The sequence below is a fragment of the Tigriopus californicus genome, chromosome 2 (genome assembly GCF_007210705.1).
Source record: "Tigriopus californicus strain San Diego chromosome 2, Tcal_SD_v2.1, whole genome shotgun sequence".
Classification (NCBI taxonomy): Eukaryota; Metazoa; Arthropoda; class Copepoda; order Harpacticoida; family Harpacticidae; genus Tigriopus; species Tigriopus californicus.
In genome coordinates this window covers 7,871,405-7,889,887 of record NC_081441.1, presented here as the reverse complement: position 1 = coordinate 7,889,887, position 18,483 = coordinate 7,871,405, and the positions used below count along the sequence as shown (strand labels likewise).

Below are 18,483 nucleotides of genomic sequence, written 5' to 3'. Positions count from 1 at the left end.
ACAACTCGTGAACCAGCAAGACTCTTCTCCAAAGCCCGGTCTCCAATTGCTTGCGTCCGAATCCAAATTGAAGATATTTCGATCCAAAGCAAGAACCAATGTAGCCATGAGCAATGGAGCACCGAAGCAAAAGGCTGAATATGTGATGAACCGTTGGTAATCCGCCTCTTTGGGAAGGATGGTGTTGGCCCTGAATTTGGTCATGATGTTATAACTCATGGCCCCCATCCACATGAATCCACAAAGAATGAAAAAGTACGTCAGAATGGCTAATAAGATAAGAATTGGAGAATACATGAATATAAACTTGTTCTATATAGCATTGAGTAAATTCATATGGAACTTAATTGCCTGATTTGGGCTAACATTTTACTGCATTAGCGTGTCAAGCTGAGTCGTGCTTGAAACAAGATTTTGAGGCCTATTTGTGCCACATCATATGCATGATAGGGAATAAAACTGATAAATTTATCATTCTGGCTTGTATCTGGATGGCTCCTTCGAATCTTCAAGAATTAGGTTTAGTCCCTGATCCAATGCTTTTGGACAACCGTTTCCTTGAGGATGGAAAATTAGCAGGCCATCGTAACTCTTGAGCCTAGATGAGCATTATGGACCTGTTTCGTTTGAATCATGTTGTCCCTCTAAAACCATCGGTGTCATGACCTCCTCTAAGTAGGCTAGAAACAAGCCTCATCTAAAAAGCAGCGCTGTTGAAAAGGTTCACATCGTCTCATCAGAACTTTATAAAGGTATTAGCTCAATTTACATGAAATGTTCAAGACATTTGAATCCAAATGCCGTACTTTTCTTCGATAGAAAATGACTTAACCAAATAATCCAAGGGGGTAACTTGGACTCTTTCAAAATCCAGTGTTAGTCAATCTAACACCACTTGCGAATTTTTGGGACACATGCTTGAATTTTGCCCTTGACCCTGAATTCGATGTACGTAAGTGAGTTTCAAAATATGATTGCCAAAATGGCATATTGATATATAATGATTAACCTGAACCTACCAAATTTGAGCCGTAAAGATGATTGAACAGGTCGCTTCCCTTCGAACTTGATGGCAAGCAAAACCAAATTGGATTTGGGAAAGGCGTCTTGGCCAATTTGAAATTTTTCAATTCTCATTAATCCCAACCTCCCGATAAAAAGTGTCGACCATTGATAACTTAGTGATTTCGCTCTTGGAGAATTCGGCTTCGATTAAAACACGCGGGTCACTGTAAAGCTTTTTTCTTTGTAAGAAAAGAGGGGTTCTTAAACCGTTGCGAACAGTATTGTAATATCGAAATGAAACAACGACGAAAAATACCCGTTTTTACCAAAAAGAATCAGATTGTGGGTATTTCGGAAGAAAGACGTATCTTTGAGTACTTACCCTGAGTAATGCATGGACCATTGATCCGAGACACCGAAACCGACGGAAATGTTCCAACTAACAGACAAATGAACACGATCGTTTGACTGGTCACAATGCTGATCACCATTTTTCCATAGAGATCCTGAAAGCATGTTCGATCAGATTAGTGTCTGTTACTATCATTGCTCTATACGGTGTTCAAAAAGCCCTATCAAGTTTCCGGAGAAATTCCCAAGCACAACTTGGCATTTTTCTACCTCAAAAAGTCTTGGGGAACAACTTTGGTGTTATTGTTTTATGGAATTCTAACGCACATGAAAAACTTACAAACCTAAAAACATAATAAAAGCTAAAATTTTCAAAAAACCACGCAGTGCAATTTGGAGCACACTTAGTTAGCTCTTGAATATAAATTATTAGATCATCTATTTCACCGTTACTTAGTAAAATGAGATTTAGTGGTCCAAAGTTCATCGTTTTTCGCCCCAATATACCCCGGTTGTATGTTAATCTAATTTCCCTAAGAATTAATATCGATTTTCATTGTCACAAAAAATGAACGATTACTTTTCTTTTTCTTGCATAATTTTAAAATAACTTAAAACCTTATACAGCCAAATGTAAAATCCTAGAGAAAGTAGATTTTTGAAAATTTATTTTTGAACCGACCCAAAGACCCAAATTTCACAAATATCAATGAAGTCTTAAAGAAGATTTTTAATCAGTTTCAATAAAGTCTTAAAGAAACGACAAAATCTATAACATTGTCTGTTGTATGTATTGTCTTCAGAATTCAAATGAATGCATAACTAAGTGTACACATGATGATTGTAAAACACATTTTCAAAAATAACGCTTTTAGTGTTTTCAGTGACATAATATAGCATTTTTAGCTGTTGTGAGACTATGCAAGAAAAAGAATAATAATCGTTCTTTTCTGTGATAATGAAAATCGATATTAGTTCTTTGGGAAACTGAAGTAACATATAACCGGGGCATTTTGAGGCTAAGAATTATGAAATTTGGACCACTAAATCCCATGTAACAAAGTAGCGGTGAAAGAGATGATATCATAATTTGCATTCAAGAGCTAACTTCAAGTTTCAAGTCTGCTCCTAAATTACATTGCGTGGGTTTTTGAAAATTTTAGCTTTTATTATGTTTTTAGGTATGTAAGATTTTTATGTGGGCTAGAATTCCATAAAGCAATACAATCAAAATTGTCGCCCATGATTTTCTGAGGTAGAAAAATGCCAAGATGTGTTTGGCAATTTCCATCAAAACTTTAAAGTGTATTTTTACCACTGTCTATCGAGTCATAATGACAAAAGCTAGCCAATCACTTGCCTTCCTCAATTCTGGTACCACGACAAATATCACCAACGTGATCAAAAGGCAAATAATGCTAATCGGATACCCAACTCTCTTGATGTATAGCGAGGTTTCTGAGTCCTCTTTATTGGTGCCAAAGATGGCGCCGGCTCCCTGACGGTTGAGTTCCTCGTCATCTACGATTGCACGAAGAGTAGCGACCACGCCTCGTTCGCAATAGTTGATCGAGTTATCCAAACAATATTGGTTGGACGAATAAACTTTTCCTGTGATGGATATATTCAAATAGAAATCAGAATCAAAATTAATAATAATAGCATGTTAAAAGATGGTCCAAGGGAACAGATTCATCTCTAATTTGCAGGGCATTAGTAAAGAAATTACAGGTAACGAAATTACAGTAATTCGTTCTTTTTTTCGAAAAAGAAACTGCAATTCCATTACATTTTAAAATTGTATAATTGTAACGACCCAAAAACTAAAAGAATTACTCGTTTCTTTTTCAGCTTCCAGAATGGCCTCTAATTTTTCGTTTAACTCGTGACAGCTGAGAAAACTTAAGGCTTGACATAACTATTATCTATTTCCATCCAGGATATTATTAACAATGAAAGGGTTGAAAATTGGGCTGCTCTTAACTTATGTGAGGGTGTTCGTGTTGCATTTGCTACTTTATTGTTTACTTAATGTCAATGCTCATTATTGAAAAATATTAACACAAACTCTTCAAATGTTACGCGTTAGGACTGCTTGAAGGGAAAAACATAATTTCTTTGGTAAGCATGGTCTTGATGGAGCAAAAAGAAAAAAACATTGGTCATCTAAATCATGGGAAAAGTAACAAGTAACGTCATTACATTTTTTTGAGTAACGGTTGTGTAACGAATTACTATTTTTGACCAAAGTAATTGTAACTGTAATTTGTTCCTAATATTGAGGAACGACTAATGCTCTGATGATTTCCTGATTGCTCTAGTTTTGACAAAATCTCAGTCGTAAATGTTCGGCATCTTCCTTGGAACGTTTTGCTCGTTGGTACAACCAAGGGATCTGAAGTGGCATCAAATTGAAATAAAAAGGGGTACCTTGGAATCTCAATGTTCCGTCCACCATGATTTTAAAATCGTCAGTCCCAGTGACAAATAAGTTCTTTGTGTTCATGTTGAAAATGGCCGATGGGAAAAGGTTTAATCGTTTTGAGGACGCTCCATTGGCATTGAGAATACTAAGATCCCGCTTATAAATCGGTGGCATATTCCATGATGAATTCTGCTCGTTAGTACAAGCTCGAGATCTGAAATTTAAGGTAGAACCATTACTATCTCGTTGATTCAATGTAGTTAGTAAGTCGTGAACGACTTATTTGTATACATCTTCTATGCTTGCTTGTTAGAGTTATGGTGATCCTTGGGTGACAAAAAATAATTAAAAAGTCCAAATTATTTTTCGTGAACCAATTCAGTTACCCTAATTAATATTATACAGGGTGGCCCGTTTTAAATGTCTTTTCTTAAAGTGCTATAACTCAAGAAGTACTTTATGAAACAAATTAAACTTCGGGCAATATGGCACCGATTATGACCAATAAACCAACCAGTTTTTGTTCAAAAGAAGCCCCCTTTTGTTCCAACTTTTTTCCGAAATTTTGATTCATGCGCTAGCACAGCTGAATCACTTATGAGATATTGGACATGATTTGTCAATGGCAGCCACCTGGTTGTCCTTGGTCTTCTTCGTTGATTTTTCTTGAACTTTCAAACAAGGCTCTGGCCTAAATATTGAAATGGATTTTTTATACATAACAATGTTTGTATAATGCCTTTACACCATATGTATACTTAGTTTCATGCCATAACATGACCAAGAGTCGCACTAAAGATTTGATTGATTGATTGATTGCAAAGAACTTAAATCAGAAATAGTAAAACGAAATTTTTTTCTTAAGGCCACGGACATTTGATATGGGCTACCATATACAGGTTATCCATGAACAGTTTAACATCTGGCAGAAAAAGTTATGTTGCCCAATTCAAGGTTTACCGCGATCTCATGAGAAGTGGCGGTTTTACGCTCTACCCTAAATGCTATTGTGAAAGTTAGGTGAATATCGCAAAGAATTCAACCTGTAGAAAAACACTTGTCATATTTGGCGCAATCAATATTAGGAATACAACAATTTAATGTAATTTCCCTTCATCATGAAAAATATTTCTTTCTGAAATGGATTGGGACATGTGTTACTTACTGACCTACTTTCAACATTCTTTGATTGATGCTCCACAAGCAGAGGGACGAAAATATTGGTCTAGACCAACAATTTGTCAGCATTTTAGTTGCCCTTATTCAATAATGGCGTTTTATCTTGATAAAACTTCTTCTATTATACCCTTCCCAACATGGAATATGTCTCCAGTATGGAAGACCTGTTTAAAGATTTTCCTTTTGCGTGTGGGTATGGAGAGGTGGTGCAAATATGAAGGTTCAAGTTATTCAACAAGCCGCATTTGTAATGACATTTTTTATGAAATTCAAGAATTCTGCACTCATAATTTTGCCAGCCCTGATATTTTTCCGTGATCTTTCCACGGTGCAAGCAAGGTACGTTCTTTCCAAAGGTCCTTAGGTACACACTCCCATTGATTGAGAAACTGACGAAATTACCTTAGATTGAGAATGGTGTCGTTGGGGCAACATTTTCGTATTTGCAAAATCGTGCTGGCACAATACATGATGTCCATATTCCAGGGTTTATCCTCTTTAGAATGACAATCATGGTTACTCATTTCGTGAAGCATTGCAGCGGTTTCATCCATTTCACTGGCATCCCCATAGTCATCCCCATAGTCATATGCAGCTGTATCATAGTAGCTATAATTGCCATAATCACCAACCTCTCTGAAATGACTCGGTTATTGATCGTCACGACAAAAAAGCATCTTGCTATCCATTCTACTTGCAATTCTTACTCATATGAAGGTCTAAGGTTGGTTGGAGCTACTGATTTTCCATACTGGTCAATACAGTACTCTTGAAGCTGAGGCATGGTATCATGAGCATCCGTAAAGTGAAGCTTGCCATCAGGTCCAATGTGGAAATCATCCGTATCATTGAACTGTTTATAACTTTCTTTAGATAGACATTGCCTCGTGGCAGCACTATGAACCGCATAAGTCTAATGAATTCAAAACCAAAAAAAAAGAAAGGCATTTGTAAATAGTTGTTTGGGAATTTAGGAGTACAATTTCCATTCCATTCACTTACCTTTTCCGAGTTGTATTTAAGCACATTTAAACGGACCAGCTCTTTCTCATGGTATAGATGCCCATTGATAGGCAAGTGCCAATTGTGAGAATCGTGAACATTTTCACTGCATTTCATGGTGGAATCAAAGGATTGCCCCATAGGGCAGCATTTGTAGATTGTGGCATTTTCAGCGAATGGAACCCGAGGACAGGTAAGAGCTACGGATCTGTTTTTTGTTTCTTTAGAGGATTGCTCCGGGATAGTTGGACCGTCATTTTCGATCAGAGTGTCGAAACAAAAGTACATTAAGGGTTTTGATCCCACTACAGCATCATGGTATCGATGAAGGGTTTCATGTCGAGTTTTGTCCACTGCGTTTTCGTTGTTCGATATCACCTATGAGTATGAGGACAACATTTATACGCACATGCTTTTTCATTCGAATGGACGTATTAAAGCAAGCAAATCTCAAGATGTTACGGCGTAGTGATGAGGCGAGTTCGGACTCGAGTCCGAGTGCGCTCGAGGCTTTTACTCGATTTTGGAGAAATTGGCCGGACTCAAGTCTGTTAGAAAGGACTCGAGCCCGGACTAAATTTCGTCGGAAAACGGTCTTTTCTTCGTCATAAATTAACCAGGTAATAAAACAGTCCCTGAATGACGAATTCATTATTAGCATTGTTTGGCTTAATACCTCGAGTTCTAGAGTAGGTAGAGAGCTTCTTTGAATTTCTACTAAAAGTACTGACAACTCGAAGTAATTTGTGAACTATTCATCTTTCCAGGCCGTGGAAAATGATTTCGCCACAGCTTTATGGCTTAATATCTCGAGTTCTACACTAGATAGATAGGTTCTTCGGATTCCTACTGAACGTAGAGAAAGATGGGAAGTACCTTCGTTTTTCTTACCCAATTTTTCATCAGTTTTAATTCCAAAATGCCCGTTATATCTCGACACAAATGCTCATTTTCAAAGTTACAAAAATGCAAGATTTTTTCCTTACTTTCATAATTTCAAATTATTGCATACCATGGCCTAAAAACCCTTAAGTACAGTGTGTTACTATAGAAAGTTTACTTTGGAACCGTCAAAAGTTAAGCAAACAATAGAATTGAAAAAAGTCCTAACTTTGTGTACTCCTAATTTCGACCAAGTAGGTTCGATAAGATTATAGCACGGACTTCTAGAGATATGGACTACAAACGGAAGCAAAAATATCATATCTTCTAAACCGCTCATCTTATTCCAAATAAGCACTTCATACGAGCACAAGATCTTGTTGAATAGATGAACTCAGCCAAATTTGAGCCTAAATCTATGCTTAGAGAACTCAGGAGACATGTTCAAAGTTACGTGGTAAACAATACATAAAATTTCGGCCTGCTCTTGGTCAGATACATAAGCTTTTGACAACCTAACTTTAAAACGATCGACTTTGCATGTAAATGATATAAAATTGACCTACCGTTAATTGAAGAGATCTACGTTTCTTATTTTATTACTTTAGTTCGAAAAGTGGCTCAGAGTGGCTATGACCAAGAGCAGGCCGATTTGTTGGGAAGCTCGTTCGCAGTCCATACTTCAAGAAGTCCGTGATTACAGGTTGTAACATATTTATCAAGCTGAGTTAGAAATCCACTCAGCCATTCATCAAAGTTATCTCCTACGGTTTGCTTGGTTAAGAAAATGTCAAAATGTGTTTGGTTATTTCAGTTAAAACTTAACAAAACATTTTTACCACTGTGTTCAACACTCTCACCTCCTTAACCTTTAAGCAATCTCACCTTTCTCTCGTGCATAGTTTGATTTTCCGGGCCGTCGAATTCATTGATAAAGAGTGTATATTCACTTTGGTAATCCGCATTCAAATGAACGTTCTCGACATTGTGGACGGAGAACACCCAATCGTCCGATTCAAATCCCTTGCAGGACGGAAACACTGAGTGGAAAAATCTGGGCTTAATATTCAATGATTGATTGTTTAGCCTTCCGGTGAACTGAACATCGGGCAAGCCGAACGGAATATCTCCATCCCAATATTGACACTCCCATCCATGATGGCCTTTCTTGTCGGATGATATCAGGACATATTGGGGAGGACAACATTTGGGTAGACATGGGCAATCGCACACCCCTTTCGCTTCATCCTTGACGCGCTATAAATGAGAGTAATCAGAGATGACGTGATAAGGAGCAACTCATCTTACCTGACATTGGCTGATATCGCCAAAAAGACATTGGGTAGTTGGTGAGACATGGCAAATGAGCGAGATGAAAAAGTATCCAAAAATTATTAGCCCTTTCATTTTGGACAAGAGCAAGACTGCCGAACGGGAAACTGATTGCAGACGTTCCAGAAATTAGAGCCAAGCGATAAGAGCGTGCAAGAATGAAAGGAAGAGCTAGGTCCAAACAAAGGTCTATTCTTTAAAAAGACAATATCACGACCAAGAGAGGAAACAGAATAAAGTAAACCTATCTTCAGTAAAGTTCAGGAAATAAACGGATCACGTCACAATTTCTATCAATTCACATAATTCATAGTTGTAGGCCTCCAATTTGCCCCTTTTTATATTTATCAAAATTAAACTGACTGATTTCTTCGGCATTAGATCTGTGTCTAAACCTGTCACGCCCAACCCATTATCATACGAATCAATTCAATCATTCATATCAACCATGGTCAAATCTTGGTCTTGAAACGAGCTTCCACCAGGATTGGGATTGGAAATGACTTGCAAAGGGAGGCCCATCTCATCATCCGACGATTTGTCAAACGAGCAGGATGTCTGACGAGTTATTGAGGATGAAGAGCGATTATTTCTTGACACCCGATTCACTTGATAACTTCTGGCTCCGGATCGAAAGCCCGTTGATTGGTGACCTCGAGATGAGAATGCATCCAAAATCTTTTGCCTTGTGGTGTCCTTTAAAGCAAACACGACAAACATGACAATCCCTTGGCAAATGTTGACCATATTCAAACAAATGATGATTGGTTGAGGGGCTTGGACGCTTTTCTCCGATAACACCCAAGCCAGGATCTCAAAAACCCAAGTCAGACCCATGGCCACAAAGAGCTTCAAGTAGGTGATGAGACTATTCGGAAGACAATGAATAAGTAGACTTCAGAAAAAATAAGACAATCACTTGGTCCTGACCTATCACGATTGGCCTTGAGAGTGACCTTATTTTTGGATCCCGCCGATTTGTTGGAAAGGATAGAGACCTGTCTGACAAACTTTCGTCGATTAGGATTTTCATGATCTGATCCGCGTTTGGATTCGGGTCTGGCCTCGCGAATGCGCCGTTGCATGCCCCCCAGTTTGACGGCCGCATATGTGAAAAAGCTTACGTTTGTCAGTAGCATCCCCGTGATTGGTCTGCAATGAAAATATGTGGGCTTGCATAGATGTCTCCAAGCTGTAACGAAAAGACACTCACATATAGAGGAAATACGTTAAGGCATTAGAACAACTCGTGAACCAGCAAGACTCTTCTCCAAAGCCCGGTCTCCAATTGCTTGCGTCCGAATCCAAATTGAAGATATTTCGATCCAAAGCAAGAACCAATGTAGCCATGAGCAATGGAGCACCGAAGCAAAAGGCTGAATATGTGAGGAACCGTTGGTAATCCGCCTCTGCCCCGATCCACATGAATCCGCAAAGAATGAAAAAGTACGTCAGGATAGCTGCTAAGGCAAGAATAAGAAAGCAAATACATAATGAAAATGCAATGCTATGTTACATTGGCTCCATGGGTGGGGCGTAGAGCGCTAGGGAATCATGGGCCTAAAAATAATAACCGATAGGTACAAGTATGTGTTTCAAACTGAACCTCCATGGCAACTACAGGGTCTACCAAAATTACTATTCCCCTTTCGGGACAAGTAGCTCTATCATTGATTGCTTCTTGACTATATTTGTCGGCCATTAACAAAACCATTTTTTTATTTGTCAAAACCAACCATTTTTTTACTCGAAAACGAAGCCAAAAATCGTGCATTTCTACCGAATTTTGTGACAACAAGACTAAAATGGTACGTCTGCTGACTAAAGTTGTGCAGGTGGCCAAAACCATTTGTACTTTCGGTCATTTACAGCACAATTTTTTGGCAAATTATTAGGTCTTTCCCATGGCCAAAAAGAATCAGATTGTGGGTATTTCGGAAGAAAGACGTATCTTTGAGTACTTACCCTGAGTAATGCATGGACCATTGATCCGAGACACCGAAACCGACGGAAATGTTCCAACTAACAGACAAATGAACACGATCGTTTGACTGGTCACAATGCTGATCACCATTTTTCCATAGAGATCCTGAAAGCATATTCGATCAGATTAGTGTCTGTAACTATCATTACTCTATTGAGTCATAATGACAAAAGCTAGCCAATCACTTGCCTTCCTCAATTCTGGTACCACGACAAATATCACCAACGTGATCAAAAGGCAAATAATGCTAATCGGATACCCAACTCTCTTGATGTATATCGAGGTTTCCGAGTCCTCTTTATTGGTGCCAAAAATGGCCCCAGCTCCCTGGCGGTTGAGTTCCTCGTCTTCCACGATTGCACGAAGAGTAGCGACCACGCCTCGTTCGCAATAGTTGATCGAGTTATCCAAACAGTATTGCTTGGGCGAATAAAGTTTTCCTGTGATGGATATATTCAAATAGGAATCAGAACCGGAATTGATGAAAATAAATAGCAGCTCCATGGGAAATCTAGGTACCGTGGAATCTCAATGTTCCGTCCGCCCTGAGTTTGAAATCGTCGGTCCCCGTGACAAATAGATTTTCTGTTTTCATGTTAAAAATTGTCGATGGGAACAGATTCAGCCAAGATTTGCTGAAACCACTTGGGTTGAGAAAATCCCAGTCGTAAATGCTCGGCATCCTCCATGGAATGTTTTGCTCGGTGGTACAAGCACGGGATCTGAAATGACATATTATTCAACCTTTGACCTCACAGTCAAGTCCATCATTGAGTTTCCCCTAAGTTCTCGAAGTTCCTGAAACTTTGACAGAATGGGGATTTTCAAATCTTCCACTAATGGACCTTTACATAGTTTTATAACTAAGCATATTTTTCTTGACTCTCGGAAGTTTGACGGATGTTGCATGCCGTTTTCGTCAGACGCCGCCACTTTGTAATCTCCAACTTTGCGTCAGTTGTGGAGTGAGGCTTTATTTCATTAACTTTGTTATTCCCATCCGAAGTGTTGGTATCATCAAGGCCATAGGAAAGGCCAAATCTTAACCGGAAAATCCGATTACTTTTTCATCAAAATCTATGATCAAGATTGCCTCCATAGAAGGGCGGACAAAACATTCAATTGGTGGGTGCTATGGTCTAAGGGTGACCCGGCATTGCATTAAAAATGGCCAAATGTCCATGTTACATTTGATAGGATATTGGAGAAGAGACTAATGTTTCAGTAATATTTACTACCATAGGCGAGGACAAACAATGTAGAAACAAGAGAATATCATGTAAGATACCAAGCTGCAATTTTTTTTCCTGAATAAATATATATCCACATCTTGTAGGGAATAAATACAAATCCTGCAAGAATCCCAATAAGCATTCAGACACGAAGTTTATCCTATTAGCATATCAACCTTGGAATATCTTTTGCATCATCATGGTTGGCTTTTCTTGGATAAGTGTTGATGTAGCACAGTTTGAATGCTCTGGCTTAATTTACGACTGACCTTCTCCTGAGAGCAGGGTGGGCAATTCATTTTTGGACACTTTTGTCCACCCCTGTCCAAAAGTGTCCACAAGTGTTCTACTTGAAACTCATTGTTTTGCTTCAAAAATTGCTCATTGATGGTTCCAAAAGCAAAATAAGTCTTTTAAACTTTTGCCATATGCCTCTAACATGACCTAAATGATATTTGAACGACAGGTTCTCAGTTCTATCTCACCTAAGACAGCAAGCAAAGAGCAAAGCCTCCCTCTGTCATAACACAGCAGGTGCAAAGCATTCAAAAACTGGAAAAGCTAAATGTTGTATTCTCGTTAGAAAGTGTTAACTTTTTTGTAACAAAAGTGTTGTTTAAAATCATGAGTCATTATGAATTTCCTCTTAAAAAGAGCAAATACTGAAAATTGAACATCTTACCCAATTGCTGAAATTTAAGAATGATTCATTTTGTACGTTTGTGGTTTTCTTCTACGAGCAAGTTACTGTAAAAATTGTTGGGTAAGTCTTTTTTAGCTTTTAAAGATGCCTTTGATGTCAGAAAATGAAATTGTTTTTTTTTTCAAAGAAACATATATTGCAGTTTCAATATCTATATATATATAATAAAAATGCACATACTACTTACAAATCTGAAAAAAGTAGCATTGAATATTTGATATAGGGGAGCTAAATTTTTGTAATTTAAGATTTAATTTAGTTAGAATTACCCAACTACCAAATGCCTTGACTGTAATTTGGCATTGGCTTTTTAATATTCAAAACATTAATGATATTTGTTTTAACATTTCAAAGCTGTATCGCATCAAGATAATTAATTGAGATTCTGAGAAATCAGAAAATGGGGGAGGCCCCCTGATTCCTATGGGGGGACGGCCCCGTGATGTCTATGGGGGGACGGCCCCGTGATCCCTATCGTGGGACAGTCCCATGTTTCCCTATGGTGGTACGGTCCCGTGATCCATATGGGGGGACGGCCCCGTGATCTTTATGGGAAGACGGCCCCGTGATCTCTACGTGGGATTGATCTTTAGTGTCAACTTCGAAGGGCCCCTGAACCCCGGATGGCACCTGAACCCTGGAATCATTAGTGATATTTTTTTTAGTTTTAAAGAAACGTAAAAAGTAATATGTTTGATTATCTAGCAACAAATTCAGGTTTTTAAAAAGTTCAGATGTTAGGAAAGAATGCCCACCACTAGGTCTCTACAACATATCCTAAGGATCTTAGTTGGTAGAGATGTCGTGAGTGCTATCAATTATTTTAAAGTCATTCTGACAGTGATAGTTCAAATAGAACAAGGTATCCAAAACATAAGGTTTAGAAATCAATGCCTTGTTGAATAGTGAGACCTTTTCGCATTGTTTATAGACCAATGAGTGAAATCAGGTTGGCATAAGATTATGAAGTTTTATTCAAATATTTCGCCCCCCCTTAGTGCTGTATTATCCTCAGAAAAGACAAGGTTAGGAGTTACTTCGTTTCAGGTTACATGAGCTGGATCTTGTTTTGTAGGATTATCAGCTATGTTGCCATTCTTTTTCTTTTCAATAGTTCCTAACGATTGCTCTATAATATCTGTTAAAAGTTATCCTTTACACGCACAAAAGTGTAGCACTCTGCTTCACTCTCTTCACTAAAGTTAGCTCACGTTGTTTCAAGTAAGACGCTCCCCAGCAACTAAAGGCCGATTTCTCTCACTTCAAATATTGGAAAGGTAATTGAGAAAATCATGAAGCTCAAACATGTTCATTTTCTTGAAGACCATGAAGCCCTTCTTCCTGGTCAACATGGGTTCCGAGCACATTTTAGCACGGTTACCCAACAGATTGAACATATAGAGCAGGTTATTGAGGGACTGGAGAGTCATGAATCAGTCGATGTAGTTTATCTCGACTTTGCCAAGGTCTTTGACAAGGTAGATCATGGCCTTTTAGTTAATAGGCTCCATGAGATTGGGATCCAACACAAGTTCTCAATTGGTTAAGAAGTTTCATTAATGGTGGCAAGCAATTGGTTAAGGTTGAGGGATCCCATAGTGCCATACATGATGTCAAGTCGGGTGTTCCTCATGGCTCCATTTTGGGCCCTTCTCAAAATCTTCATTGCTCCGCTTCAGGAGCATGGTGGTAGTAATGTCAGTATCTCTTCCTATGCTGATGATAAAAAAACTGGTAGTTGGTAGGAGTGGTCAGAACTCTGGTTGACTGGTAGAGGCTTTAGACCAAATATACTCTTGGGTTGCTAACATGGCACTGACTGGAATGAAATTCCGCTCAATGCCCTTTTGTTCGACGTCATTAGACACCCCACTATTAGATGATGAAGGTGAGGGTATTCAGCAGGTCTTATTCATGAAGAATTTAGGTGTAGTCCTCCAAGATAATGGAAAGTTCGATGAGCATATCCAGTTGAAACTTGGTAAAGCTTTTCAAACATGTGGTTGGATGTATCGCACGTTTAAGTCCAGAGATAGTATCACGATGCCAACTCTGTACAAGTCGATTGTTTAGCTACATCTTGAATATATGTACCTCGTCCATTTGGACATAAATGAGTTCAGCAGGTTTGCAAAAGTTACAAGTTCGGAGGTATTTCACTAGGAACATGATAGGAATGAGAGAGCTAGTTCAAACAATGAAGTCCACATCTCTTCTTTCTCGGCCTCCTTTATTGTTTAATTTGCTTCCCTCTAGTATTCGAAGGGATTACGTAGGCCTTGTTGATCCGGTTGCATCTTTTAAGACTTGGACAAATTTTTAGATAGCATTCAAGATCAACTCTACATTCAAGGACTAGCTCGGTCTGCCAACTCGAACTCATTTGTGGATCAAATATTATGTAAAGATTGAAAGGTAATAATAAAAAATAGACAATTTTTTGTATATCGATGTACGTTTGAATAACACCCTGCCCAGCAGTTAGCAAACGCATCAAAGACGGAGATACGCGTAGAAGATGTCCCGACCTCATGATATAACCACACTGAGGCTGATGCTCAAGTCGGAGGGTTTGGCGAAGTGTACACACCTTATATCGCTCACGGCCATGGCCATGGTCACGAATACGGTTATCCCGCTCATGGATATGGTTATGACTATGCTCCCAGCTACAACTACGGACACGGCCATATCTACGATAAGCAGTACGGATAAGGACATGATGTCACTTATGGTTACGAACACGACTACGTGGCTCCTCATTACTCTGATTACGGCCATGACCACCAATACGGATACGGCCATTACGAGCCCAGCTACGGACATCATCCCCAGTGCTATGAAAATGTACACTTATAATTCGTCTATTTATTACCTTTCAATCTTTACATGATATTTGGTCTACCAACGAATTTGTATTAGTAGACCGAGCTAGTCCTTGAATGTAAGGTTGATCTGGAAGGCGATCTAAAAATTTGTCCAAGTCTGACTTGAAAGATGCTACCGGATCAACAAGGCCTACCTATTCCCTACGAATATTAGAGAGAAGCAAATTATCATTCGAGATGGCATGACGATGCTTACTCTATACAGCCACATCTTGAATACGCCTCGCCCATTTGGGCACCAATTAGTTCAGCAGGTTTGCAAAAGCTAGAGCAGGTCCAGAGATGTTTTACCAGTAACATCGAAGGTTTGGGAGAGCTCTCGTATTGGGAGAGGCTAGAAAGGTTGGGATTGCACAGTATTCAGAGAAGGTACGAAAGGTACTTGGTACAATTCGGCTTCAAAAGCATTCATGAGCTCTGTCCCAACCCAGGTTTTAGGGTCAGTTCTAGTGACTGCAGAGGCTTAATGTGCGTTTTGAGAGCATCTTCAAGCCCTCGATAATCCAGGCTAGTTAAAACAATGAAGTCCAACTCTCTTCTTTCTCGGACTCCTTCATTGTTTAATTTGCTCTCCTCAAAAAATTCGTAGGGCGTATGCAGTTTTGATCTAGTAGCCTCCTTTAAATCAGACTTGAACAACTTTTTGATCAAAATTCCTGATCAACTCTATACTCAAGGGCTAGCCAGATCTGCCTAGTCTAATTCGTTAGTGGATCAGATTTTATGTGAATAAAATACTAAGTGAAATTAATACGTTTTGCATCTTGAACTGCTGGTAATTTCATTCCCGATTTTAATTAATATGTTTGCCCGCTGGCAGTTTGGGTAGAAAATTCTGAAATTTCAACATTCACTATTGCTTCCAATTGAAGTTTGATGAGAGGTGAAAAAGTAAAGGTTTGAGGTTTTTTAGTTTTTGAAAAGGCCAATGCTTTAGTCGTCTTTACTTAAAACGACCGAAGTATTGTAATTTTCATATTTTACCTTTGAAACCAAATTTATTCTTGTACCCTTTTCACCAAGCCAATTACCTCAGTTTGGAAGCTTACGCTGTACATTTTTTAATGGTTTTGGTCGGCCATGAAAGAAGGTTAAAATAATTCAAAAAGCTCAATTTCTGCAAATAAGAAAAAAATTGTTTGAAGTTCCGGAATGCTATATTCATTATTGAACTAGACCTTACTTTTAGTAATGGGTTTCCACGGTGCAAGTAATGCAGGGTAAAGCCTCACACTAATCAAGAAATTGACGAAATTACCTGAGATTGAGAATGGTGTTGTTGGGGCAACATTTGCGTATTTGTAAAATCGTGCTGGCACAATACATGATGTCCATGCTCCAGGGGACCTCTTCTTTCAAAGTGGGTTTCTGTTTTCTCAACTCATTGTAAAAATTTTTTAATTCCTCCTTGTGCAGGATACTCACATTGGAATGGAAATTTCTATCATCTCTGAAATGTCTCTGTTATTGATCGTCACGACAATAAAGCATCTTGCTATTCATTCTACTTGCAATTCTTGCTCAGATGAAGGTCCAGGGTTGGCTGGAGCCACTGATTTTCCATACTGGTCGATACAGTACTCTTGAAGCTGAAGCCTGGCATCATGAGAGTCCGTAGAGTGAAGCTTCCCATCCGGTCCAATATGGAAATCATTCGTACGGTACTCTCGATAATTTTTTTTGGATAGGCATTCCCTCTTGGCAGCACTGTTAATCGCGTAAGTCTGATGAACCCAAGCCCAAGGAAATAAGACATGGCTGAATGGTTGATTGTGAATTTAAGAGTACTACTTCCATTCCATTCACTTACCCTTTCCGATTTGTATCTAAGCACATTTAAACGGACTAGCTCTTCCTCATGGTACAGATGCCCATTGACAGGCAAGTGCCAATTGTGAGAATCGTGAACATTCTCATTGCATTTCATGGTGGAATCAAGGGATTGCCCCATAGGGCAGCATTTGTAGATTGTGGCATTTTCCGCGAATGGAACCCAAGGACAGGTAAGAGCTACGGATCTGTTTTTTATTTCTTCGGAGGATTGCTTCGTATCCAGTAGGTTCATTTTCTCGATCAGATCATCGAAACAGAAGTACATCAGTAACTCTGAACCCACTGTAGCATTATGGTCTCGATTAGGGGTTTCATGTCGAGTTTTGTCCTCAGAGTTCGATGTCACCTAGGAAATTCATTTAATCACTCAAGATCGAAGCATAGGGTGGCATGTAGTGATTCATTTTTTCCGCTGAGTTTTATGTCGTTACACTTGGATTTTGTTGTAGGAAATGAAAGGGTTTTATGACAGTGGAAATAACATCTTAAACTACGTGGACATTGTGTGTAAAGTGCATCCGACACTGCATATTGAAATGTAAACGGAATGGATGATATGATGACCGGCTTCGCTGCTCGGACGAGGCTCATCCCCCGGGCCCAACAGCCCCAGATTTAAGTACATAAATTCATTTTAAAAACTTAGGTTTCACCAACAAGATTGGGCAGTCAAAGCACGATTCATTAGGATCGTGGTTGAAGTGTCTTGCTCTACAAGCTCAAAGCATGGGGTACCCCCACGTGATTGCGTGTGTCCTTTGTTGGATAATAACTAAGACATTGAAACAACCTTAGTTGTTCAAATACGGACTTCTAGAGATGTGGACAGGGAACGGAAACGAAAGTCTCACATCTCCGGACTCATTCACTTCATCAAAAATTACTACCAGAAAGGATCGCAACGTCTTATCAAATAGTAGGTCTTGGCCAAATGTGAGCTCAAAACTGTGTTTGTGGTACTCAGGAGATTTCTTCAAAGTTATGTAATAGTCACTACATAAAATTCGAAATTTCGGCCTGCTCTTGGTCAGCTACAAAAGCTTTTGACATCATAACTTTGAAACAAGCCACTTTAGAAGTAAATAGTATAAGAATGGCCTGCCTTTAACTGAAACGATGTACGTTTCTTTTTTGATAACTTTATTTCGAAAAGTGGCTCAGAGTTGCTATGGCCAAGAGCAGACCGATTTGGCGAGAAACCCGTTCACAGTCCATGTGTCTAGAAGTTCGTGGTGCATCCGAAGGTAAGTTAGCACAAAAATTGAATGAATTGAGTCCACTTTTATTTGCTTATTCCTTGTTTTTCTCATTTTGGTTGTTAAAAAGGAATGAACCATTGAAATTGCAAAAAGGAAAGTAAAAGGTGATTTTGAATTTGCCAATCGATTTTGAATTATTTACAAACGCAAATCAATGTCGTGGCAATAGATTCAACAAAATAAAACATAAAAAACGCAATCAACCCTAAGCTTTCAGTTGAGTCAAAATAAACGGGGTTTTTGGTACAAATTTGGGTAACCTCTAAGCCACAATGAAAATGGGATCTACTTAGTTGAAATACTGAATTATCAATCAACCTTTGAAAGATATACGCGTATCTTAAAATATTTTTCTTGAGCAATTAGCGACAAAGATTGCAAATATGACAGTCATTTTTATACTATTCA

At 38.8% G+C, this 18,483-nt stretch overlaps 3 protein-coding genes and 1 long non-coding RNA gene across 5 annotated transcripts in view; 1 reads left to right on the top strand and 3 right to left on the bottom strand.

The window, feature by feature from the left end:
• Positions 1 to 8,324, bottom strand: part of LOC131892660 (uncharacterized) — a 9,342-nt gene extending 1,018 nt beyond the window's left edge. Inside the window, exons 1-9 of the mRNA XM_059242484.1 lie at positions 8,153 to 8,324; positions 7,730 to 8,101; positions 5,963 to 6,340; positions 5,668 to 5,873; positions 5,363 to 5,596; positions 3,787 to 3,995; positions 2,717 to 2,967; positions 1,388 to 1,511; positions 39 to 269 (exon numbers count right to left, since the gene is read on the bottom strand). Coding sequence (XP_059098467.1) covers positions 39 to 269; positions 1,388 to 1,511; positions 2,717 to 2,967; positions 3,787 to 3,995; positions 5,363 to 5,596; positions 5,668 to 5,873; positions 5,963 to 6,340; positions 7,730 to 8,101; positions 8,153 to 8,251 — 2,104 coding nt within the window. The 5' untranslated portion in view covers positions 8,252 to 8,324. The remainder of the gene's footprint in view (positions 1 to 38; positions 270 to 1,387; positions 1,512 to 2,716; positions 2,968 to 3,786; positions 3,996 to 5,362; positions 5,597 to 5,667; positions 5,874 to 5,962; positions 6,341 to 7,729; positions 8,102 to 8,152) is intronic.
• A 172-nt stretch (positions 8,325 to 8,496) lies between these two features.
• On the bottom strand, positions 8,497 to 16,361 carry LOC131877167 (G-protein coupled receptor Mth-like). Of its 2 annotated transcripts, none has more exons than XM_059222770.1 (7): positions 16,242 to 16,361; positions 10,680 to 10,882; positions 10,350 to 10,600; positions 10,142 to 10,265; positions 9,390 to 9,636; positions 9,107 to 9,328; positions 8,497 to 9,044 (listed from the first exon to the last, which is right to left on the bottom strand). In XM_059222770.1, exons 1-7 carry the CDS (start codon positions 16,316 to 16,318, stop codon positions 8,606 to 8,608), a joined length of 1,563 nt encoding a protein of 520 aa, XP_059078753.1. In that variant the 5' UTR covers positions 16,319 to 16,361; the 3' UTR covers positions 8,497 to 8,605. The 2 variants fall into 2 exon arrangements, with proteins under 2 accessions (XP_059078753.1, XP_059078754.1); XM_059222771.1 differs by lacking the exon at positions 16,242 to 16,361 and adding an exon at positions 11,006 to 11,249.
• On the top strand, positions 14,368 to 15,056 carry LOC131877174 (uncharacterized). The gene is made up of 2 exons (XR_009372855.1): positions 14,368 to 14,510; positions 14,577 to 15,056. It is a non-coding gene; the product is annotated as an uncharacterized LOC131877174 (long non-coding RNA).
• On the bottom strand, positions 16,350 to 17,294 carry LOC131877173 (uncharacterized). Its single transcript, XM_059222778.1, has 2 exons — positions 16,794 to 17,294; positions 16,350 to 16,707 (listed from the first exon to the last, which is right to left on the bottom strand). The coding sequence occupies exons 1-2, from the start codon at positions 17,079 to 17,081 to the stop codon at positions 16,483 to 16,485; spliced, it is 513 nt and encodes a 170-aa protein (XP_059078761.1). The 5' UTR covers positions 17,082 to 17,294; the 3' UTR covers positions 16,350 to 16,482.
• Positions 17,295 to 18,483: the final 1,189 nt, after the last annotated feature.